We start from the raw sequence: 26,979 nt of genomic DNA, 5'->3' as shown, positions 1-26,979 counted from the left end.
GTCAGCTTGGAGTCATGTACTGTGTACTGAGCAGGGTATTCATGTTAAACTGCGGAATGGTATTTTAGTGGGCTAGAATCAGTCCGGACTAGTACAAGCAGCCACAAACACACACACACACACACACACACACACACACGTGCATGCACGTCGCTATATATGTGCAATAATTTTGGACGCGACGTTAAACCCAATTTCAACTCACCTCACCTTTCTTGTTCACATTGTTCATGTGGCTAAGGCATGTGGAATGTGTTTATTACTGAAATGAAAAGCATTTGAATGCTTTTTCATATCTTTTCAGAATATGTGCACATAGGTTTCAATGACCAGACGGAAAAAAAATTCATTTCAAGTATGTTGAGAAGAAAACGTAAGTAAAGCACACTATTTACATTCATAATACATCTTATGCCGTAGGCTCTATTGTAAGCTCTAAGCTGCATATAGGCTGCAATTTATCATATTAGACAATATGGATCCACTCATCTATACAGCTATTTTCTTCTGTGATAGGACCCATCGCTGGAAACATCGCCTCACCCATGAGACATAGTGTAAAGTCGCTCAAGGACATGTCTTGTAATATAGCATGTGAATAAATATCTTTTTGAAAGATCTCACGAAATTAGTTTATTTTTTGTGCTTGTAATCATGTGAACTAAAAATGTTTGTTTTTTGGGAAAAAGGTCATTTAAAGCAACTCCAGATTAAACTATCCAATGATTGAACCTTATTTCTCCTGAATCCTGCTAAATATTACTGCAGGAAAAAAATCTGCCAGAAATTTCTGTAGAAAAAAAAAAATTCTGCCAGAAATTTCTGTAGAAAAAAAAAATACTGCCAGAAATTTCTGCAGAAAAAAAAAATTCTGCCAGAAATTTCTGCAGTAATGCATTTTCTGAGCCAATTTTTGAGCTTGTAAACATGTGTACACACTGGGACACACATTATTTGGATTTGTCTCCTCGAGATCTTTCCAATGATATAAAACATGTTTTTGTAGCTCGCTTCCTTCTGTGTGGTCAAGTTCGGACTCCTGGCCATTCCTAAGTTGTCCCGCCCTGCCTTAAAGGTTAACTCGGAAATCTGTACGAACATATTGCAGATGTGAAATCAGCGAATGACCACACAAGATCAATTTATCATTGACAATAAATTATAGTGAAAAGCAGTATTGGGTTTACAGTCGGAAAGGTAACACAATGGGTCAAATATGAAGCCCCCCTGTTGTGATTCTTGGGTAAGAATGTAGGTCACCAGCAACCTATGCGTGTCGTAAGAGGTGATTAAATAGATCGGTGATCATGTTCATGGACGTGGTAGATGTCATCGCTCCCGATCGATGCTAATATCTAGGCCCTAGAATTAATGTAAGTTCACTAATTAAGTTTGTGACTGTACAAATCCTTGAATAGTGTTGGAATCTGGCGGGAATTGGGAACAGACAGCCCTCAAGAAACTGTCTCATCCCAACACTTCGTAAACGATGAAACCGGCCATATGCATGTATACACAAGGGCGATAACCCTTAATTGCAATCGCTGCTGTTGAATGCGGTTCAAAACTTGAGCTAATGACTAAACTTGCTAATGAACTTGTTTTTCTATAAATAACTACCACTGCCAATCACTACAAATATATTTATGACGGTTTTTATTGCCAAATATCTACTAATGAGAGATGCCTGTTTTATCGTCTCTGTGACGTGGGGTAATTCGTCGATCATCTATATATATCAACATTGTTCTTAGTGGTGGCAGTTAAAGGTCTCCCTGATCATAATGTTGAATTATCTACTAAAGTACTCACGGAATTGAAAAAACCCTGTTTTTTCGACCTCAGATCTTAAATAAATGCAGTTAATGTACAAAATATGTAAATATTCAAACAACTAAATTAGTACTAATTGGGCCGTGGCACAAATACAGCGTATCAAATGTTTTTATGCCTTTTTACACGTAAAAATGTGTAAAACTGAGAATAAAACAGACTATTGTGAAACAGGGCATAACCAGGTGTAAGTAGATCAAGGTGACCTATGACACCTTGACGACAGGTGAGAACAGGTGCATAATGCCTATAGAGTGTTTCTGCTATGTCAATTTGGACTTAGTTTTATTTTTGAATATTGAAAGTGCCGACAAATTACCTCATGTAAAGAACATTTTGTATTGTTCACTGAGATCAAACTAGCAAATTCAGACTAGTACTTTTCGAGTTGTTTTGTTATTTCGTATTTACAGCTACGCAACATTTTTAAATTGAGAAAAACATTTTTTTGTCATTTCCGTGAGTACTTTAGGTTGTCTCTTCCCCGTTTGTACTCCGCTGACCACCTCTGAACAGTAAGGAGAATCATCCCCTTAAGTTGATGTCCGAATGGATGGCTGTTAGAGTTATATCGAAGTTGTCTGTCAGTGTACGAGAAGCTAGTATAAATCTGTTCTATATCATGTATCTTAACATTTTGGGGACCCGTGAAGATCCGGGCTAGAATAGGTCTTCAGCAACCAAATGCTTGCCGTAAAAGGTGGCTATGTTGGTCGTAAAAGGCGACTAACGGGATCGGGTGGTCAGGCTCACTGACCTGGTTGATACATGCATGTCATCGATCCCAATTGCGTGGATCGATGCTCATGATATCAATCACTGGATTGTCTGGTCCAGACTTGATTATTTACAGACCGACGTCATATAGCTTGAATATTGCTGAGTGCGGCGTTAAACAACAAACCAACCAACCAACTTAACATTTTGGTAGATAGTGGGATAAGGATAACAGAGGTCCTGGTTCAAGGCTTGTTGATGGACGAATACTGATCACCATACATGGCGTAACATACTAGTATATTACTGCAGCGCAACAATCTGTGGCGATCCTCTTTGGCCACACAAGTCTGTTCCTCTGTCCCTTGGTCGATGAAGCTTGGTTAAGTGGATGAATCCGTCCATGGAAAGATAAACTGAACTGAAGTACGAGCTAAAACGACACAAAATCAATGTCTGATTTTAAATCCACTACCCAAAAGTGACCTCTGGATAAGGTATTTATTGTGAGCAATAACTGACGCGATAACTATCGACTTTACTCCGACTTTTGTGCACTCTTTGTAGCAACTAACTCTTTGCACCGTTTGAAGTTGGAAAGGTTATTTCCCAAGCAAGTAAAAATAAATCTCTCATGTCGATACTGTTTTTTTCTGTTGGATGCGGCAAACATATAGGGAGACATAACCCTCCCGTTCATCCTCTCGGGAAAGATATATATAAACTTATTCGTGTATTGTCAGAGTTCGCTCTATCCTGGGAACAATCAATGAAACTAGTCATTATTCTTTAAGTCTTTTCTATTAAAGTCTTTTCTATTTCGTGAATAATGATGTATTAATGTCATATCATGCCATTCTTTAATAACAATGGACTTTTCAACAAGCAAATAATACATTTTACATGATCAAAAGATTGTCATGGCAGACACATGACGTCACGTTGCAGTGTTAGGGGAATGTGGTCGTTTCATGTGGGTACTCCTCGAGACAGATATCGAGACATTGTTTCATTGTTAGTTATGCAGTTGGGAGAAACAAATGGGCTTCATTCATCAAGAATACATTATTTTCTTTTGGTTATGTTTGTCTTTTGATTCTCAGGGAAGTGGTGAGACTCTATGGTTCTTGAATGAATTTATGTTGGGTTAAAGATTGTTAAACACAAACATGGTATTCCGAGGTGTCAAATCGTCCATTTTGATCAGTTTTAATATCAGTATTTGTCAAAACTATGTTTATGTATCGATAATGATCAAGATGAACACAATTCATGATGAGGTAAGAACGTAATTGGATGACCATGCGCAGTAGACGTTTGACTTTTAAAAGATGTTGTACATGACTGTTAACAAAAGCGACAAAACCTTTTCCAGATGCACAAGATATCTCTGCCAAAAGCAGAGTCAAGTGTACGATAACGATTTTGTGAACCACTATTAAATAGTGATGATACCAAGTGTTCGCGGAAAGGTCAGCGTGTCATGTCCCGGTGACACTCGTCACAAACAACGTCAAACCAAAGCCAACCGCCCAACGAAGATTCCGGGGTAGAATAGGTCTTCAGCAACCCATGCTTGCCGTAAAAGGCGACTATGTTTGTCGTAAAAGGCGACTAACGGGATCGGGTGGTCGGGCTCGCTGACTTGGTTGATGCATGTCATCGATGCCAATTGAGTGGATCGATGCTCATGATATTGATCACTGGATTGTATGGTCCAGACTCGATTATTTACAGACCGACGTCATATAGCTGGAATATTGCTGAGTGCGGCGTTAAACAACAAACCAACCAACCAACCAACCAACTTAACATTTTGGTAGATAGTGGGATAAGGATAACAACCAACCAACCAACCAACCAAACCAACCAACCGCCCAACCGAAAATAAACACGGAAACAGACGGCACAGTCCTACACAGACAGCCGCACCGGACACTACCACCGCCACCGATGCAACTATATCACGAGCATGTGTTTATTGGTCCCTTTCAAATAGTGATGATACCAGGTGTTCGCGAAAAGGTTAGCGTATCCTGCCCCATCGGTGACCCCCGCCTCAAACACATGCAAAGGCAAGTCCATTGGTTACCTGCAAAAGAACACGGGAACATGTTGTACAAGTCAAATAGGGAATAACATCGGACATCATTCTTGTCACTGATGCGTCAGATTTGGAAATAACCCACACATGTCTACCATTTTAAACGTTTTGAAAGCTTTACTGAGGCCTTGAATGCTGTAACCTTGATCAGAAAGATTTTGAGCAAGAGTCGTATGACGCTCTCTGAAATCCTGGTAGAAAGAGCATGCATTATTGTACCGCAAAAGAAATGTAGACACAGAGGGCTGGTGCTGCAGGAGTATTGCTCGACAGGAAGGAAAGTGGACTATGAATAAATTAGATCTTTCCAAGCAAGAGGCGCAGCCCGCAGGGTCTAACTGTCATAATTAACAGTTTGATCCCGGTTTGGAGGAATCTAATTTATTTAAACCATGTCCAACATTTATAGCACCTACAATGCTTAAAAAACATTGTTTTGTTGAATGTATTTTGAAAGATATTCAGGAACTCTATGCTCAACTGTGAGAACACTGTGTTGGTCGGGCCTGCGTGAAGCACGTGAAATGTGTTCCCCAAGCCTTTCGCACGTGCACCTCGCACTTTGCCGATGTTGGTTATGAAATGCATGTCTCGGGGCAAGTATACCATTCGTTTTGGACTAACTTGAGCACATTTATCAATCAACTATATATTACTTGCCCATGTTGATGGGCCTGTTATGAGCAAATATAGCTCTGATCAAGATAATAGTAATTTCTTTTCTGTCTGTTCGTTTCGTTGAACGAAAAGCTTCAAAATCACAAAGACTGTACAAATATTAGAATGCATAGAGTAACATAGTGTATAAAAATTGCATAATACACATTTCGCAGTTCATAAAGGGATAAGCAAAATTATTGGTACTGATGTAAGTAAATATTTAGTTGTTAATTTCACACCCTTTCTTCCCATGTCGCCGTGGCAGAAGACTACATTCGTTAGCCTTCCGTGCGGACTTCCCGGTTCATGAAATTGTTCTTTCATCAAGACAAATGATAGGGGAAAAAAGAAGTTCCTTCATTGCCAAGTGGTGTTTTACTAACAATTCAGTTAGTTAGGCCACGGTCAAAGACAAAGGAGCCATGGTCATACAGTCTTGTGGAGAGTGTTTTGTTAACTCCATCGTGTGGTAACCCCATGCAGGAGTGTTGAAAGGTATAAACGTCAAAGTCAGAAGAGAGAAATCACACACGCCATCTTTCGGGGTCCATTAAATGGGGTGAATGAGTGAATGTTTAACATAGTATTTCAGTTATATCACAGTATGTCAGGTTAATGTGGAAGGAAAGTCCAAACTGTTTAAGGTCTTCGACGTTTTTCAATTTGGGAACATCCATGAGATGCCGACCAACCAAGGATCATAATCAGAGCGAATTTAGGCTGCGAACAAACAATCAGCTGATGCTGGCATGAATGAGGAAGGTATCTTTGACAAACTGTACCGCCCGTGTCCTCTTGTATCACTTGAACTCGAAATACAAGGTTTGCGCAAATAATGAAAACTGCCAACATTTTACAACTTGTGCACTGAAAGCTGATTCATATGATTACTCACCCAGTGACATACCTCAGCTTACATAATCGATGTCGTTGAGTAGAATGTATTTGGAAATGAAGCGACTTTGGTATAAATGGTCTCGATAATCTAGACAATCAAGCATTTGATTATAAACACGAATATGTCAAAAAGAAATTGATCAATTTAGGTGGTATTATGTTTTACTGACTGGGTAGATCCCTGCGTCCGTTTTACAGGGTGAAGAATCTGCCAGGCTAGTATTTGCTGATGACGCGATCATCATCGCGAAAGAAAATATGATTTGAAAAACAAACACCTGTCTAACGACAATCATAGTGTTTCAAATATTAATGTAACCCTATGAACTTGGCTATATAAAGCTTTGTGCTAAACATTGTAAGGAATTAACACTTCACCTCCAAGGTAACTGTCCTTCCAACGATAATCGTTGTGAATGTTTGAACACATTTAGTTGTAATAATTCATCAGAAATACGCCACTGACTTACAATATCAATGACATCTCACCATCTATCAAAATACAACAGGTTCCACGATACCACGACACTTTAGCTAATATAAAAAAATTCATAGTCAATAGTTTGAAACGTCAATAACAAAACAACAACATTTGACACATGTTGCTGTCAGGATTGGTATTCAAATGTGTTCTGTAAAGATACTGAGGACTAAGATCTTACACTTAATCCAAATGGTTTAAACAAAATATGATTAAAAATATGCTGAGGCGGTGACCATATTGAAAATTTCAGCTTAGCTAGTCCGGTGCTTTCTTGGGAGAATATATTTGTGTTTGTGGACGACAGAGGCCACACAATCGGCCACGACACAAGCCTGGTGTCAGTTAGTCAGGGGCGGTATTCATAAAAGAACTAAGATTTTTCTTAAGTCTAAACTTAAGTTTTTTTAATCTGACTTAGCTAAGTCTGAGACTTAAGTTGATATTCATATAAATGCTACATGTAAGTCCGAAACTTAGCTAAGTCTCAAAAGAAAAAGGAGCTTTGCAAGCGCACGTAAAACATGCATGAAAATACTTATTGAGTGATTGAGTTGGGTTTAACTTCGCTTTATATTCCAGTTATGTCACGTCGTGTCGACTTAATGTGGGAGGAAAGCCCGTAATGATGTAGGTCTCATGTGTTTACCATTTTGATGAAACCCGAAAACCTAGAAACATAATCGGGGCGAACAAGGATTTGAACCCCGTGAATCACGATCATAGGTTTCTGGCTTGCCCAAGGGACGCAACTCTGCACAACGACCCACGAAAAGAACGTCCATATCTTCCGAGAAATAATACAGTATTTGCAATTAGGAACCATGTTTGACGATGATAAAGACGTACAACCTAAAAGAATAGTCGGAAGAGAAACTTCCGGAAAGGAAAGAAAGCTACGAAAATAAACCAATTTTTATCTCTGGCGACAACATGTCTTCATTAAGTTGACATTTTTCTACATAGCCTTCCCACTAAACCCTCATCACTGAAACCATCGTCAGCCGTCGAGATTTTTACCGCACGAATATATTCATCTCAGGGGAAAAGTAGAAAAATATTACTGTATGTTTTTGCAGCAGAATCTAAAAACACGCATTGGCTTTAATGTCAACTGCTATTATTTGCACGACTCTACTGCCTAAACTTTGCCCCCATATTAGAAATCAAAATTATGTTGTCACAAAGAGACGCAATTACCATTTATAATTTGACAAGTTGATAAAATCAATGATGCCATAACGTCACGTTGATAAGGTTCTTTACCATAATTCTATGTTTTATTTAAAATGTATTAACTCAACGATCGGCTTTTCTTGTGTCAACCCTTTTTTCAATACAGTCGAGTGTGTTCATTTAGTCATTTTGTTTTCATGACAAACGCCTGGGAAGAACAAAACGGCTCCGTTGAAATATTTATGAGACACAAGGCTGTTTCACGGAATTACACTATGACATCGACCAATTATATTTGTAATATGTAAGTGCGTGGACTTTTTATCTGTCATTACATTATCTTTTGAGAACATACAAATGACATAAACCTGAATGGCCACGCTCATATTTTCTCCGTTCAATTCGTCACAAGACTCAGGTACATATTGATCTATATTCTGTGAAGATGGTTTTATCGATATTTTGTAAGATAGGTGTCACTTTTCAATATCCTCCAGCATGCATAAACGCATATTAACGCCTAAACGTTTTGAATGACCCTTAAGTAGCAATTACAGACACAGATATGTATAATTCCTATTCCTTTCAAAGATTTTCGTCAAAGCGATTTCAAATGCCTTTGTGGAATTGAATTCATCAGTTCTTGTCCACCAGATCAAACTAGCGATACAATGATTGACGTCTTGGCAATGAAACCGCTTGTTTGATTTATAGCGTATCAAAATAGTCACTTTTATTATTCTGATTATTTTCTGGCGTCAGAAGGCTATCATTATCACTTCATAAGTTGGAAATATTAAAACTAATAAATGTCTATTCGCATCTCGACAGATCACTCTGGACTGTTTTGTTCTCGAAAACCGTTCGTCAATAGTATTACATCAGGTAGGAATCACTTTAGAACAGTTAACGGAAATATGAGTCCTGATCTCAGGTTGCAAGTTGTAACAGTCATCTACGCACTTGACAGTCTCCAGGATATTGGACAATTCCTAGGCCTCTGCGAAGAATGCAACACTGTCGTCACAAACAAGGCAACGTAGCTTCCGAACCGTACCGTGTATGCTATTAAGACATGTTTCCTGTTCACATCTCTGAGAGTTTCTATCGCGAGCTACTCTCTGTGGTAACTTTTTCATCTTTGTTGGTCAAGAGAAAGCTATTGTTGTCTTGAGGTTATTGTAAATCTCCGGGAAGCTTAGGAGATTTTGCTAGGAGATGATTGTTGGAAATTGGAATTTTATCTGGAACTCCTATCGTTTGTCAAGAAAGGTCGTGACTTTTATCGGTTGAATTGTACCACACAATTTTATGAATGGGATATTGTGGTAACACTTTGATGCAAAACATGATATTTACAAATACATGTACATGGAAATTATCTTTTTCACCAGAAAAAAGTATGGCTTGTTTTTTTATATCGAAAACATTCATCACACAAAAAGTTACTGCATAATTGTTTAGCACAACGTTACTGTTTATAAATTCACTGAAAGCGGCCCATATACATGTACGCTTATAAAAATGTAGGTATTATATTTGAATACATATTTCATTAATTAATCAGTAGGGAAAACGATAATAGGTTAACCAAATGCATGCACAATACAAGCTAGAACTAACCGAATCTCCAGACTGCTACTTAACGTGTTTGACAATGTTAAGGGCATTTTGTACACATGCAAAAACACTAAGTTTACTTTGAAATGCCTCTACGCCTTCTGTAACTGTTCATTACTGCAGCTATGTTGTTAAAAAAGAACTGATTCGTTTACCCTAAAAGAAGCCTGGGTAAATATCGTAAGTGTGCAGACTTCCAATATGACTAGTTTTTCAAGTAACTGCTAATTACTTCTGTACATGCCATCTACATCTTGGTGCAGGTACAGCTTCTTCGTGGCGCACTCTAGATATTTATCATGATAAGTAATGTTTTGCTCTGAATGATGTTCCATATATAGGGAAGTAATGGCTAGAGGGTTAATTTTGAATATATTATGTGTCTCTTTTACTGATTAACCATGTGGCACCAAAAGTACAATAATAATAATAATAATGATGATGATGATGATGATGATAATAATAATTATTTACAGATTAAAATAAAAAATTGCAGCAAGGAGTGTTCGGGTTATCCTGGCACAGCTGTCAGCCTGGTTAGGCTTATCATCGGTTCAGGGCCCTTGCCCCCTCTACGCGCAGCCCAGACAGCGATTATTATTATTATTATTATTATTATTATTTACAGATTAAAATAAAAAAATGCAGCAAGGAGTGTTCGGGTGATCCTGGCACAGTCAGGCTGGTTAGGCTCATCATCAGCTCAGGGCCCTTGCCCCCTCTACACGCAGCCCAGACAGCGAATGGGACTTCTCCCAGGAAGCGCTGGCTCGTCAAACCCACCCAGAACTCCCAAACACTGCAGCCTTCTGCATTACCCAGATTGTCAGAAGGGCTGTATTCCTGGTAGCAAAGCCGGGTACTCTCCCGATGTCAGTCAACAGATTGGGAGGTACCAAACCTAAGGCATCGAGAACAATGGGGAGTCGGACAACTTGGGAGGCAAGCGTGACATTTCGAAAGCGAGGTCTGCATATTTGCCATGTTTTTTTCCTGAATCTTGTCAATCACATTAGTGTCAAAAGGGACAGAAAATATAATAATATAAAGGATTTCATTGGATTTGTCAAAAAGGACAAGATCAGGTGTGTTGGCCTGGATACGTCCGAGGCTGTATAAGGGCCTATTCCAAAGAAATTTGTATTTATCATTTTCCATGCCGCCCTCTACATATTCCGGGTCGTTCCATGGATGGACCTCTGTGTCAAAACCACAAGCATGACGAAGACGGTAATAAAGTGATCGACCTACACCCATCATGTCGCTTAAGATACTGTGTTAGTGCCAAATCTGGACATCCACTGACAATGTGTTGACAGTCTCATTAAATTCATTGCATTATCTACATTTCATATTTACATTTTAATGCAAAATCACACACTGACGGTTTCGAGTGGGAAGTGACTGATCCTGAGCAGCAAACAGAAAGCCTTCTGTTTAACTTTTCAGGCCAGCCGACCTCATCTAGTGAAGTAATTGTGTTTGGACACAAGGAAACAGTTTCGAAAACCGGTTTCGAATACTTGGCACAGTTTTAGATTTGGACTTTTTAATCATCTTTTTCAGGCAGTCAGATGGGTATTTTCTCATCACTGCCATTGGTTGCCTTTGGTTTTTCTGTAAAACTGTTTATCATTTAGATTTTATCATTAGACAGTTTATTTGGTTTCGTGAAATTATTTTTCTTATCCCACTTTTTCTTTCTTTCTATCCAAACCTTTAACTTTGCCTTCAGTGAATCAAGAATTTAATCAAGACTTTTTTTTCCTAATTGTCTTTTGGCGTTTTGACATTGATTGCCCCGAGGAACGTAATTTCAAGCAAAGTTTTATCCTGGATATATCTTTCCTTGTTTCAGTTAGTTTTTTGTGGAACCGGTTGCTCTTTTGATGATTTTGTTTATTACCGTTTTGTGGTTCAATGTCTTTGGAATCTGTATGGCGTTCCTCCAGCGTTCGAGCAGCAGCATACACGCCACAGTTAATGTCATGCAAAGAACAGTCCGCATTGAGAGATCACTGAACTAATCTAATTCAATTTATCAAGTTGATTCTGTGGAAATGATTGGTTAAATTGTTTACTTTTCTGAATTGACCATTGTTTCTGAATCGGTAAATCACAGATTTGATTACAGAATATACAAAATATACATGGTATCATCAGAAAGATCATTGTCAGAAGAGAGGTCTGAATCGGGTGACAACACAAAGCCTTCGAGGCCACCATCAGGAATTTCTCACTCACTGTATCACGATTACAACGGATCAGTACGTCAAAATCAATGTGGTTTCTTTGAAAAATACCCTGTTTATAGCTGATAAACTCAACATATAATCATCTGTCATATCACATAAAGATGCCATGAAGTCAAACAGATTGAAATATTAATCATTGAATGCTTCATTGATTGACCTTGATATGTTTTTCATTATCGCTGCTGCGTCCAGTGTTTGACAAGTCTTATAAATGAATGGATTTAATCTCAGATTCTGCTAAGAAACAGGCTCTATTGGGGCTTCAGTATTAAATCGCTGTAGCAGTGATTGCCATTTCTTCAGGAGCCTGGATATCGTGGATGCGTCGTTATTATTGTGTCTTTGTTTAATCAGTGGTCACTGTCTGTGACACCTGTCAGTGTAAATATTGGTGTCAAGTTCACAATGATGCGTCCTTCTTGGTCACCTTCAAGGTCACCGGTTTGATTCACATCTGAAGATGTTGTTTAATATACTACTCAACGTTTGCTAAGAGCCAAACCTTTCGATGGCCACAATACCGGTGTTGTTATTGTTGTTATCAATTGTTTACTCATGACATCATACATTATATGATTGATGTCATCATTAGCACTTTAGTTTTTCATTGATAAACTGCTCTAGCAGCTATAGCCAAATGAGGTGTCCTTAGCAAATGTTGAGCAGTATATGCTCGCAAAATGCAACAACGTATTGTAACATAACATGAATATGCTTGAGTACTTAAAAAATATCTGACGCATCTCAACGTGTTTTCCTGAAGCGTACTAATTATGAACTGCTTGCAAGAATACAACATTCACTTTCCCATGTTGCACTCGTTCCACGGCATAGTCACCAGAATTGGCCATCAAAGAAACAACGTGCGCAAAACTTATTGACGTTGACATGTGCCTATACAGTTATGACAAAAAGGAAAACTTGCAAATTTTCAGTCGGCAGTCGCTAAGCAAAGATTGTTTACAGACCGAAATTATTAAGGTGCTTTGGAGCGGTTCATGTCATGCTGACAAACATTTAATGATCAAGGGTTAAATTGCAAATGTTTTATGGTAAACAAGCTAAACGCATCTGCAGATATGACATGTCTTGGAGAAGTATAATGGTGGGTATCATACAAAACGTCATCTCTGGAACCTGTGTGGGGTTAAATGTTTGATTTTTTACACCTTCGGTGACGTCATCCCATTATTCTATACGGCTTTTCCCCTGTGAGCATGAATTTGGACTCAATTAAGTTGAAAGCCGAGAGAGACTTTGAATATACATAGGGAGGTCTGAACTGTCCGGTAAGGCGTGCTCTTTGGGGTCTTTTAAGACGTGTGGTTATATTTGTATCAAAAATTGAGGTTTTGATTTTTAACTATATCAATTAAATCGCTGGTTTAAAAGTCATCATTTTTTCCACCCGAATTCCTCGTGAACTGACGTGAATCGAACCTGCAACCACATATATTATGTTTGGTTTTGTAACATAATGATTTTTTTCCACTGAGCGACCGGGCGTGGTTTGTGACAGCGTACGTCGACCCACGGGTTGATGCACATGCAATGCCGTTGCTGCACGTGCCAGCATATTACTGATCGTCGGATATGCCCCTTTTAAACAGTATAAGTGTCAAATAAATACAACATATTTTATTAATGCGGAATGTAAGACGATGTCAGTTGATAAGTCAGTTCACGACATCGAATTCGGTTTTGGTGACAGTGGTATAACTTCGGAGGATAGGTAGAAACATTGAAACACTGGACTTAAGCCGTTCCATTTGCATGTGACATTTCCCGCGCAGTCTTTAACCATGACATGATCATGAGTATGTGACCATGGCTTATCTCCACCCGATCCGTGAAGATCCGGGGTAGAATAGGTCTTCAGAAACCTATGCTTGCTGTAACTTGCGACTATGCTTGTCGTAAAAGGCAACTAACAGGATCGGGTGGTCAGGCTCACTGAGTTGGTTGATGCATGTCATCGTATCCCAATTGCGTGGATTGATGCTCATTATATCAATCACTGCATTGTCTGGTCCAGACTCGATTATTTACAGACCGCCGTCATATATTTGGAATATTGCTGAGTGCGGCGTAAAATAACAAACAAACATCTCTCCACCCAGCCACGTTGCCGGCATGGACATGTGTACACACAGTACGATGGAGTTAACGTCGCTTTGAACAGCATGTCAGTTACAGCAAAGTGTGTCAGCTTGATGTGGGAGGAAAGCCAGAAGTCGTTAACGGCTTGTAAATACATGTACGTCTCCATGCGACAAGACGGGACATACCCGCCGCCATGTTAATTGTGAAATAAGGCTAATAGCTGCCAGACCAATGGGAAGTCAGACATCCCGAAGTGATCATGTCTTGGCCCCAGGCACGCCTCCTTCAACACGAGGCACTGAAGCTCAAGTTTATGTAAATCCGGTATACACTCAGGGGAAAGGAGAAATCTTTCATATAGCAAGACACTTTGTTTATAGTGTACATAGGCACTTGTCTGCTAATAGTTACAATAAGACAGGCGTTTCTTTGTCTAGAATAAGTGTATCATGCTTAAGATGCCGGATACTCCGTGCGCATGTGCTGGGTTCTTTATCATTTTTCTGAAAAATATTTCATTATATTTAGCTTGTTAAATATATGTGTAAATATAAACTGTTACATGCGATTGTGACCGTGTACAGTTTGTCTGTCCTTTACTCATACAATGTAATGGCAGGTTTAAATTACGTCATGTAGGTTTAGCCAGATTCCAATGTGCATGAAAGTATCCTTGGGATTGACCTGGTTGCCTATGAACTGATATTCACAATGGCTAACAAGTACCAGGGTAATCCAAGCATGAGTTTGGTACGTCCTGGTTCATTCTTCTCTGCAACCTTAATCGAACTTCTTTCGTCATGTTTCAATAAGTAATGCATACATTTACAAAGCAGTAGAAGTCAATTTCATGTATTGACACTAACGACTGTCGACCACTCAATGTAACATGTAACCAGGTATTTGGCACTAACAACTGTCGACCACTCAATGTTACATGCAACCAGGTATTTAGCACTAACGACTGTCGGCCACTCAATGTAACATATAACCAAGTATTTGGCACTAACAACTGTCGACCACTTAATGTTACATGTAACCAGGTATTTAGCACTAACGACTGTCGGCCACTCAATGTAACATATAACCAAGTATTTGGCACTAACAACTGTCGACCACTCAATGTTACATGTAACCAGGTATTTAGCACTAACGACTGTCGGCCACTCAATGTAACATATAACCAAGTATTTGGCACTAACAACTGTCGACCACTTAATGTTACATGTAACCAGGTATTTAGCACTAACGACTGTCGGCCACTCAATGTAACATATAACCAAGTATTTGGCACTAACAACTGTCGACCACTCAATGTTACATGTAACCAGGTATTTAGCACTAACGACTGTCGGCCACTCAATGTAACATATAACCAAGTATTTGGCACTAACAACTGTCGACCACTCAATGTTACATGTAACCAGGTATTTAGCACTAACGACTGTCGGCCACTCAATGTAACATATAACCAAGTATTTGGCACTAACAACTGTCGACCACTCAATGTTACATGTAACCAGGTATTTAGCACTAACGACTGTCGGCCACTCAATGTAACATATAACCAAGTATTTGGCACTAACAACTGTCGACCACTCAATGTTACATGTAACCAGGTATTTAGCACTAACGACTGTCGGCCACTCAATGTAACATATAGCCAAGTATTTGGCACTAACAACTGTCGACCACTTAATGTTACATGTATGTGTTTAGCTCTTGCTAGTGTTAACCACATTACTGACTATGAACAAGAAACAAGGAAGGGATTACACTCATACGTCTTGTAAGCTCGACAGACGTAAATAGATTCACCTTTCGTCGATGACATCTTTGCATAAGGCGAGGTTGGGGCGTTCAACTCAGACAAAATGTCATCTCTTGTGGTAGTGTTTCATATTCCAACGGGTGTTGATGCTTGTAAAAACGTCATTATTAGTTGCCTTTAAGTTTTAGAACTTGTAATTCAGTGTGCAGAGTTGCGTCCCTTAGCCATACCAAGATCCGCTAAGCACAGGTTCGAATCAAAGATAACTCCTCATTATACTCCCTGTTTTTTCAACACCATACATGTGTTTGTTGGTCTCACCAAATCAGTTAAGGTATACGGTATGCATCAATTTCTTCACACATTCATCTGATACACCTTGATAGAGCTGAAAGACTGTTCGAAACGGCATAAAATCCAACTCTCTCAACTTGGCATTTGAAACCAAAACGCAGAGTTGCGTACCTCATGACAAAATGAGAACATTTCTCAACGAAAGGCCAAACTATGCAGGTTATGAAATTTCTCGTATCCCGATCTAGGACTATACATGAACGGTACTCTCCCGTGAGGCGCTATCGTCTCGCTGCGGTGCAAACTATGACAATAGCAGTTAACATGACAACAGAAAATTAGTAACCACTGCCTCCTACAAATATATTCCCTTGTTTTCATACCAGACATCGGCTTGACACGAGTGGCACTGTCATCTAAGTCGCCTAAATTCGAAGTACAGAATCCTAGGAATTGCACTGCTTATGATTCGTGAGCTGATAACAGCGTCGTACCTCCACCCACAAGCTTGACCAAAGTGGCAAACGTCCATGACCTGTGTCACGTTGGGCTTTAAGCTGTCACGTCGTGATATAACTACAACTCTGTTAAACCCAATCTACTGATCACCTCATTCATACCGGACATCTCGTTAATGCCGGTTGATGAGTGTATTAGTGAACAAGCATGCACTTTCTACCAAGATTTCAAAGAACGCCTTACGATTCTTGCTCAGAAGTAAATTTGACGCATCATTGACAAACATTATGTCCGATGCAATTATCTTTTTTGACTTCTACCACATGCTTCCGTAATTTTGTAGGTAAACAATTGATTTGCCGTTGCATGTGTTTGTGCGGGGTCACTGGTGGGACTGGATAGTATTACGCTTACCTTTTTGCGAATACCTGGTATCATCATTATTTAATAGTGATTCATAAACTCATGCTCATGATACAGCCATAATCGTACAAACGAGTCTGCTTTTCGAAGAGATATCTTATAAAATATGTATATGGTTTTGTCGCTTCTGTTTACGTTATTAATATTCCAGCTGATTCTCGAACGTTTGTTGACAGTTGAGTACGAATTGCCCCGACAGACCATCGCCAGTAATTGGTATAAACATTTATCAACGTCATGGGGGTAGGACGACACACAATCAGTCAGGCCAAACATCGTGGAACGTGGTCCTGTGTCCAGCGCAGAGGTGACAATTAGGCGAAGTTCAGCGACATTGGTCGTAAAGAGTAGTTGAATATATGACTGTTCAGACCCGTGAGACTTTACAGGGCTTCTCTCCTGCCCCACACTGAAGCATATGTGTCTCCTTGGGCAAGTGCCTCAGATGCCGCTTGGGTTGTATACTCTCCAAGGAGCTGAGAATGAAAAACTACGAGTGCACCCTGATCCATTGACACGGGGGGAAATAATGCAGAGCTTCCTGAGTTAAGCATTTTACAAGCGGACTGTTATTATTTATCATTACTTGTTGACACTTTCGACATTCGTTTGGAACCTGGGATCAAGGACGACGGTTTGGTTAAAATGTGCAAATATACATTCAAGCAAAATACATATGGTGTTTATTGCCCATTTGGAACTTTAAACGTCCATATGAGTATGTGTTTACTGATAAATAACATGAACCAGAAACATCTCGAAACCGTACTCTTGACACCGCTACGTCTCGTGATCTCTATTGCCACATCCAGCTCAGTGGCACGCCTTGATTCTGTAATAAATGAGAGAATCGTTTTATGTTGCTCATGTCGCTGTAAGAATATTCCGTGGAATATTGCGTTCCCTCTGGCTCTTGTGGGGTCCCTCAACTATCCAACCTTTCTACGTGAGAGGCGTTAGTTATACACTCTCCTCGGGCCAAGCTGCCGATTTTTACTTTTGAATTATGCAACGAAAATTATTGTCCCACTCACAAATACTCCACACCATTCAACCTTCGCTTTATGACCTCATTGAAATGTAATTCAGAATCTATGTAATAAGTATGCATATCTAACCAGAACCATAAAATGAGTTTATGTGTGCGACTTTTCCATCAAAGTAGTATTTATAAGGTCATATTTTTCATTTTCGGATAGGAAAAGCTTTGAAGTTGCACAAGTGAGTATCGTTGGGATCCACGATGACACGTTGTGTTTTATTCAAAACCCTCACTTGTCGAGGATATTGCAAATAATCGGAACACTAAAATCGCCTCCAACAAGTAGTCTCTTCTCAGAAATCACATGCTGTCCAACGCCCATCCCCAGAGGGCTATGGGAATGGATCTGATTTATTGCACAGGACACACGTCCATTCGCCATGTCATTGTGTCAGTTCTTTCGTCGGGGAAGTTGAGTTGTAATCATATGTCGTATCCTGTTCTGTGTCGTTGTGCGTGGGTATCGCACAACGTGTAGTCACAGTCTTTATTTTATCATGATAAACTGCTATAAACGTCGCATGGACATATCATTTCATAACAAAACCATGGCCAAGTTAATAAAGAAAATTACCCATAAAACATATTTCCTAAAACGGATTATAAATCAAGGTTGAACGTTTTTGAACCGAAACTGCAATTGAATTCAGTGTATTTTTTTACATTTTATGATTAATATTCTAAATACCAAAAACGCATTCATAAATATATCCCAAAACTAAATCTTAGATTATATTTATGCACAACACGTCATAGACAGATTGATAATCAAGAAGAATGTAGCAACTCATACTTTGTAATAAACTTTAAAAATGTGTTCAGAAAGTAAACGCATACAAGACATGTTAAGAAATGTGTTTACATCCAAAACGGAATGCATTTTTGAAGAGTTAGGCTCTAAGCACATGAAATGAGCTCTCGTCTCACAGCCTTAACACCACCTAAACACAACATCCCGATAATTTAAACATATTTAGAATTTAAACATGCTGACAAGATGCGTATCAGTTTTAAAAAGTGCATATCACTGGGCACTTACATAACCTTTACACCAGAAACTTGGTACAACACTTACAGGAAGTGGAAAGTGACTATAGAAACATAAAAAATATGTGTGTAACCGTGCACAATGAAAAGAAATTACATGCATAGATCAATAAATATTCGTAATTGGGGTTGATACAGGGATATCGTCATTGGAGTGTTGTAGAAGACAGGTTTTTGTTCTGACTATCATGACGTTGCGTTACAGGAAGCAAGGAACACCTAACACTCCATCGGTCGATATGTATTCGTCAAAAGTTATTGAATGAAATTTGTCTGGTACTAAAACGTGTAACTTTACGTTCCCTATTATCAAAACAACACCGTTTAGGCACTCGAAGTATTGAAGGTAACATCTCAGCTGGGAATCTTGGCAAAGTGTGTCTGGGAGATGTCAGTACTGGCCACTTGAACAAAATCCATTCCTCTTTGGAATCCCCAAAATGACATTGCCCGTCACCTCTGTTACATAAATACCAGCACTAAGTCCCCGCGTGGATGATGTAATCAATGAAAATGCCTTGGGTTGATAGGAAAGGATAATATTTGATCACGGATAACACTGAGGTGGATCAACATGTTGTCGGCCTAGGGTCTAGATGGATCATTTATCAAAATATTCCAATTGATTCTGGCAATATTGAGACTTTAACTCGACATATTCCATATGGGAGATCGCTTTGTCAGGATAAATTACAAAACAACGTCAGCAATTATTAAGGGTTAGCATATGCAAAAAATATGGAAATGAAGGATTTTTATAGCTCCAAACGTTGTGAAGGAGCATAATGTGTAAACAATGTACATTCTAAGAGAGATGAATGATAGTCAAACCATTTTTTCAACCTTCGTTTTAATCGTTTTTCATAATATAAAAGACCCGTGAAGATCCGGGGTAGAATAGGTCTTCAGCAACCCATGCTTGCTATAAAAGGCGTCTGTGCTTGTCGTAAGAGGCTACTAACGGGATTGGGTGGTCAGGCTGTATGACTTGGTTGATGCAGGTCATCGTATCCACATTGCGTGGATCGATGCCCATGATGTCAATCACTGGATTGTCTGGTCCAGATTCGATCATATTCAGACCGCCGTCAAATAGCTGGAATATTGCTGAGAGCGGCGTTAAACAACAAACGAACACACATCACAATATAAAACGTTCATACGAGAGCACAGAAACAGATTCCATTCAATTTGATTCCCACTCACTCACTCACTCACTCACTCACTCAATCGTTCCACTCACTCGTAATGACAATGGCACACCCGGATGCTTACTCTTGGGTTTTAGCATCTTTACCAAAGTGGTAAATGACTGTTACATTCATTCATTTGGAGTGTCATTAAAGCTGATCACTGTGGTTCGACTTACGTGTTGTGAAAAACAGCTTCAACCCACAAAACACAGATTGTGTCCGTAAAGATTAACGGAATGATTTTTTCTATTTTATTCATTTTGGACCCATATGTTTATCATCATGTAATTTGTTGGGATATTTCTCACTACTTTCGTTCCTAAACACGTGCATCATCTAGTTTTCTTGTCAAACAGCAGCAGATCGTTTGCCTTCAAAAACCCTTGCTTTTACAAAAATATGTTGCTGCATAAAATAATATCAAGTTCATTATAACATATGGATGAGGTTGTACTTTGTTTGGACCATAGATTAAAAATAGATGTTGAAGTCTTTGGAGATCACTGCCTCATCTGGTTTTCTCATTCAGTGCTCATTCATAATGTATAGAGGCTATTCCGTGCTATCGCGAAGGTGAAATGGTGTAGGCGTCTTATAAGGCCCCTGTGTTTTTGTATTGTACGCAAGAGCTGGCTGTTTCACCACTTTTCACATAGACAAATACATTTATCCGTATTACCATTTTCAGCATCCTTATTGTTGCCATTAATGATAATCGTCATTTGTGCCACTGCTTTGTGCATGTGTTAATCCAAAAACAACGTAAAATGTCAGATGGATATGTAGTTAACGCAACTGACACAATCAGCAATTCATTACTAACGGTAAACAGTAACTGTGAAGTATACGATAATCGAAGCACAGCATTGAAGCTGGAGAGAAAGCAACCGTTTGTCTTTCAAAACGTTAACCTCGTGAAGACGTGATATATAAAGACACAGAAGGTTGCCTCAAGCCATGTCCATGTCCATCCCCAGGGGGAGGGGGGGGGGGGGGGGGGGGGGGGGGGCACAGGTGGCCCGGGTGGCCCGGGTGGCCCAGTCGTCTAAGCCGCCGCGATTCGCTGTGCATAGTTGTGTATCTTGGGTACGCAAGAAACCTAGGATTGTGGGTTCGAATCCCTGTTCGCCCCGATTATGTTTCTAGGTTTGGCAGCACCATACACGTGCTCGTGGGTTTCACCGAAGTGGTAAAACGTCTGAGACGTGCATCACTTCGGGCTTTCCTCCCATATTAAGCTGACATGCCGTGATATTACTGGAATACTGTTAAAAGCGGCGTCAAACCCAACTCACTCACTCCATCCCCAGAGTCCACTACCGACATCACAGTTTACTCCCAAATCCGAGAAGGGAAAGGAAAACAGCGTTACATAATCATAAAGACTAGGGTTGGAAGGCATTTGGCAACAAAATCATACATATTTCCCACGAGCACCAGAATAATTGCGTTACATCAAATGTAACTGTAAATCAAACGTGCGTTGCCAAGCGATGCAGCTGTATGAAACATGGATTGAGGTGTACACCTTTGTGTGATTTATGTCATGGATGTGCTTGCTGGAATGCCCGAAATCCTGATGTCAGTGATGAACAACATTATATGTGTTCCTACACAGATACATTTCATAATGTAATCTATCCTTATTTAATGTACAGCATTGAAAGACTTGAGTGTGAGTGATTTGGGTTTAACGCCGCTTTGAACAGTATTCATGTTATTTCACGGATGTCAGCTTAATGTAGGAGGAAAGCAAGAAAGGATGCATGTTTCATACGTTTACTACTTTGGTGAAACCCACGAGCACAAATATGGCGTACCCCATGACTTTTGAGTTTAAATTTTACAGTGTTTCATCACTCCGATTTTGGTAGACTTTTGATATGATATTTTGGGATATAATCTCAGTGTAATTCAGTTGAACTCGTTTCTGTTGAAATTTGTTAAGAGTGCTTTGCTAATTTACTAGACTTATAACCTCGGTGCGACAAAACAATGACTTATGAGACGAGCTATTCTCGGGAAACAATGACACATATCATCAGTCAGGTCACACATTATCACACAATCCCCTTAGATAACTCTAATTGTAGACGAGACCATTCTCAAAGCACTCAATTTGATGGTTTTGACTGCAGTTCAAATCTAACAACAACAGCATTGGATATGCTGTACTCGTAATTCAATCGGGGCGGTCGGGTACCCCAGTGGTTAAAGCGTTTGCTCATCACGCGGAAGACCCGGGTTCGATTCCCGACATGGGTACAATGTGTGAAGCCCATTTCTGGAGTCCCCCGCCATGATATTGCTGGAATATTGCTAAAAGCGGCGTGAAACCATACTCACTCACTCACTCACTCACTCACTCGTAATTCAATCATTTACTGCTACTGACCATTATCATATTAACAACAGTTTCCAACTACACTTAAATTACATAACCATTTCTCATTCGTATTTATGATATAATTCGCCGCATGTTCCAAAATATTGAAACGTTATGTAGCATTATATTGGTATATATTTGAAATCCTGTCCTCGTTTTGAACATGTACACTTATGTCCTGTATCGTGAACAGCCGGGATAGAATAGGTCTTCAGCAACCAATGCTTGCAGTAAAAGGCGACTGAGGGATCGTGTTAGGCTTGCTGACTTGGTTGATGCATGTCATCGTATCCCCACTGCGTGGATCGATGCTCATGATGTCATCCACTGGAATGTCTGGTCCAGACTCGATTATTTACAAACCGCCATTATGTCGGGAATATTGCTGAGAGCGGCGTTAAACACCAAACACATTGGTATTTGTAAAGTCCTCTATGACTCATTCCGTCATACATATTTCAACAGACACTTAATGATAACATGTCTTCATTACTTGGTGCATATGTCAAGGCAATATCTTATTATTGCTTTCATAAATTATATGTTTTAGGTACATTGTCATCGTCCACCCAATGAAGGCTCGAACCCTGTGCACCTTGGGAAATACCAAAAAGATACTTCCTTGTGTATGGATAGTTGCAGTCGGATTATCTGCCCCTACATTCCATGTAATGGTGAGTTCCACACTGATGAACCCCGCGTGAGTGAAGGAGAGAGTGAGTCAGTGAGTTTGTTAAACACGCAGTATGTTTGTTGTATCAACACGTGCCACCTGTGAGGAAAACCCGAAGTGATGCATGTAGCGAAACTCACGAGCACAGGTATGGTTCTTAGAAACATAATCAGGGCGTACGGGGATTCGAACCCACGATCATATGTTTCGAGCATGCCGAAGGAAAGGGCGGTGCGCCTAAGACGACTGGGCCATCCGCGCTCCTGTAAGGGTGTAACACCATGAAAGGCGCGTTGAAGCACTTTCGACCATCCATATCAACCGAAGCCGCGGTTAATATCGCGATTAATGATGACTTTGTGTATATGTCTGTGGCTGACGTATCTATTCAGATCAGTTTAAAAATGCTTACGGACGTTCGCATAAACATGTGGGATCCTACACCGACCTCTTGGCACTGCAGCCAAGTAATCACTAACACTAAAAGAAGTTTTAGCTATGGCTCATTTGTCTTTGTCCGGCTTTTTATTGACTCAATTGCTAGTTAAAGACCACTTGACACAGATGGAACTTTTCCCTTTGATTTCATTTAATTTGATGATGGATTAACTTCATCCAGAGCCTCCAACGGGATTAAAACTCGCGAAGTCTGTACCTGAGGAGAACGAGTATAGCGTTCAACCGCAACTACAGAGAAAGACATTTTTAACTAACAATGAAATTTTGACAGACATCAAAACTTATAGTTAATCCGTTTATATTTGGTGATATTCGTTTGTATTTAGCATGTTATTCTATAAAGTGAATGTACATGGAATAGTGTAGCTTCTCGTTGAAATAATGATACCAATACACACACGTAGTCTTTTCTTGATCATGATTACAGGCCCTTCATCACGAACAAGAACTACAGTAAACTACGGTTATAACGAACACGGTTATAACGAACTGACGGATATAACGAACTTACTTTTTTGGTCGCGACTATTTGCTGTAGTTATGCTGTATATATGCTTGTAACGAACTACGGTTATAACGAACTAAAGTTAGTAGTCCCTTTGAGTTCGTTATAACCGTACTTTACTGTATTTAGGCGATTGTTAAGGATGAGTTGGTGCAATATAATTCTTATGCTTGGTCTTGGACACTAAAACCAAAATCGCCATAGAGAGAGATGCACGTGCGAAAGGCTAAGGGAGCACATTTCACTATCTCATCTGGAAGCGACTCCCACATACTTCTCACATTCAAGCACAAAGTTCTTGATGTTATTGTAATACAGATATCAAAACAACGTTTGTCAAACATTTTAGGTGTAAGTCCTATTGATATTACCAATAGTAAAAATGTTAAAGAACTAACTTCTTATCGTTGATATGTGTAGTAGGTGTTCGCGCTGGATGCTGGTAGACACATTTGTAAAGATGCACGGAGGCACATGTGTGAGCAGTGGGAGGCCTACATCATGGGGAGGATCCAGATATATTTCAGAGGTAGTTTGGCTTAGCGCGCAATGCACGTGCGTAGTATACACAGTTGTCAGCCACGTGCACAACACTGTTACAGGTAACAGCTCTACTCTCACCCAGCTGTAATTTGAACCGTGCCACTCGTTCAGATGTATTGCTTATACAACACGAGTACGTAAGACCATACAGAAACAAAAAGTTACTATTGGGGGTTTTGGCAGCATATCAATATCAAGATTGAAAAAAACAAAATCTATTTTTTAAATTTTTGTTTAAAATATTTGATGAAATTGTCAGACTGAAATTAGAACATCTTTCAAACTTGTTTTTTTCTGTAGACCTCTTAAAACGGACAGCACAATAAAACACAAGCATTCTTTCACTTAAAGGTATATTTTTATACCATCTTTGTCTACTCGGTGGGATGCTAGACTCCATCTAAGTTTGGCCATGAAGTCTTAATTGTGATTGTGAAAACACTGTCGTCTTGACGTACGTTTTTCGACGTACTACACACACACCTTTTGACCAGCACATAACAAATGCGTCCAAGAACCTTTGAAGATCTGGAGTAACCCTTCACTGTCAGTGCTTTAATGGTTTTAACGATGCGTGCAATGGGTGTAAGGTTTGACATATCTACAGTCTATTTATAACAACAACGATCAATTTCCTTGCCTTCCAATAATCCGGAGTTCGGTCATGTAAGTACATTCGATATAAAGATGTATTAACACATATCAAGAATGACAGATAATATAATAAGCACAGCACAGTGTTTTCTTCACACATCGATACAGACAGGCCCCTCGGAAATACGTGTTAGAATTGGTCTTCAGCAACCCATTCTTGTCGAAAGAGGAGACTAACGTGATCTGTTGGTCAGGCTCTCTGACTTGGTTGACGCATGTCATCAAATCCCAATTGCATTGTTCAATGCACACGGTGTCAATCATTGGATTGTCTGGTCCAGGCTCGATTATTTACACACCGCCGTCATATAGCTGGAATAGTGTGGAGTTAGACAACAAACAAACAATACAGACAGACAACAAACAAACATTACAGACAGACAGACACATTTACGGACTATTCTGACAGAGAGCAATATCAAACTTACATTAGTTATGACTTAATCGGTATCTCTAATAATGGAGCCGCTATAAATCGGAAATTCTAGATAAACACTTTTAATAATAATCCATTATTCATAGTATATGTTGAGAGTCTGTCCCATACTGACAAAATAAAGTAAATAAGACGTGTTGCAAAATACTTATTTGTTGAATCATAAGGAACTAAGAAATAATTAACACGCATGCAAGTACTATATATACCTCTGTGTTTTGCCTGACCAATTTTTAAGAATATATATCAGTACTTTAAAGGATGTTTAAATCATAAAAGATCAACCTCGTAGGTCTATTTGCCAACTAATAGGGAATACTTGTAGCACAGACTGTACCAATGAATGAGTGAGTGAGTATGGTATGCCGCTGTTAACAATATTCCAGCAATAACGTGACGGGACAAACCAGAAATGACCTTCACACATTGTACTCAAGTGGGGAATCGAACTGGGGTCTTCGACGTCACGAATGAACGAATGAATGCTTTAACGAGAAGGCGACCCCTTGAATAGCTTCGAAATGTCAATGTTGCATCCGAGATAGCTTAGTCGGAAATGATCCCAAAAGGATCCCTGTGATAGACGAATATGATATTGGCATTTTGTTATTTTAATACCGCTAATCCTAAACGTGATTAAAACATGTCGATGGAAGTCTTTTTGTGTGAATGAATTCAATCGGAGGGCAATCTTCCCGTGAAACTGAAAGTTATTTTAATCCCATAGTGTTTTGAACAACTGTCGTTATTTCTCGATGCCTGAACCAAAGTATTAATCTGTCAAATATGTACGATTGCTTCTTATAAAATATGTCAGACGCTTGTCCAGTCACAATTCACATGCTAATAACCAATGCCATAGAGACAGTTTATAACAAAACCAGTTACGCCCTTCTTCATACTAAATATACATGTACACGATGGAGAATTTCCTGCTTTTTAAGTCTGATCAGAAAGTTACTAAATTAAGACGTTATTGTGATTATTCGCTCTGTCGAAACGGGACATAACGTGCAACGAACATTGAAAGGTAATGTCTGAATAGGCAAGCTCGCTTGGGTGTACCTTCACAGCTGACGCCAGACTTTGCTGAAAGGGTAACATTAAGACGTTATTGTGATTATTCGCTCTGTCGAAACGGGACATAACGTGCAACGAACATTGAAAGGTAATGTCTGAATAGGCAAGCTCGCTTGGGTGTACTTTCACAGCTGACGCCAGACTTTGCTGAAAGGGTAACATTAAGAC

At 39.5% G+C, this 26,979-nt stretch overlaps 1 protein-coding gene across 1 annotated transcript in view; it reads left to right on the top strand.

The window, feature by feature from the left end:
• The window catches only part of LOC139479677 (QRFP-like peptide receptor), a 123,399-nt gene that overhangs the window by 65,893 nt on the left and 30,527 nt on the right, over nucleotides 1–26,979 (top strand). The window contains exon 2 of the mRNA XM_071262523.1: nucleotides 23,012–23,135. Coding sequence (XP_071118624.1) covers nucleotides 23,012–23,135 — 124 coding nt within the window. The remainder of the gene's footprint in view (nucleotides 1–23,011; nucleotides 23,136–26,979) is intronic.

Source organism: Haliotis cracherodii, unplaced genomic scaffold (assembly GCF_022045235.1).
Source record: "Haliotis cracherodii isolate W230 unplaced genomic scaffold, xgHalCrac1.p SCAF_4, whole genome shotgun sequence".
Classification (NCBI taxonomy): domain Eukaryota; kingdom Metazoa; phylum Mollusca; class Gastropoda; order Lepetellida; family Haliotidae; genus Haliotis; species Haliotis cracherodii.
The sequence above is the reverse complement of the archived record's forward strand: the minus strand, read 5'-3'. Positions and strand labels throughout refer to the sequence as shown.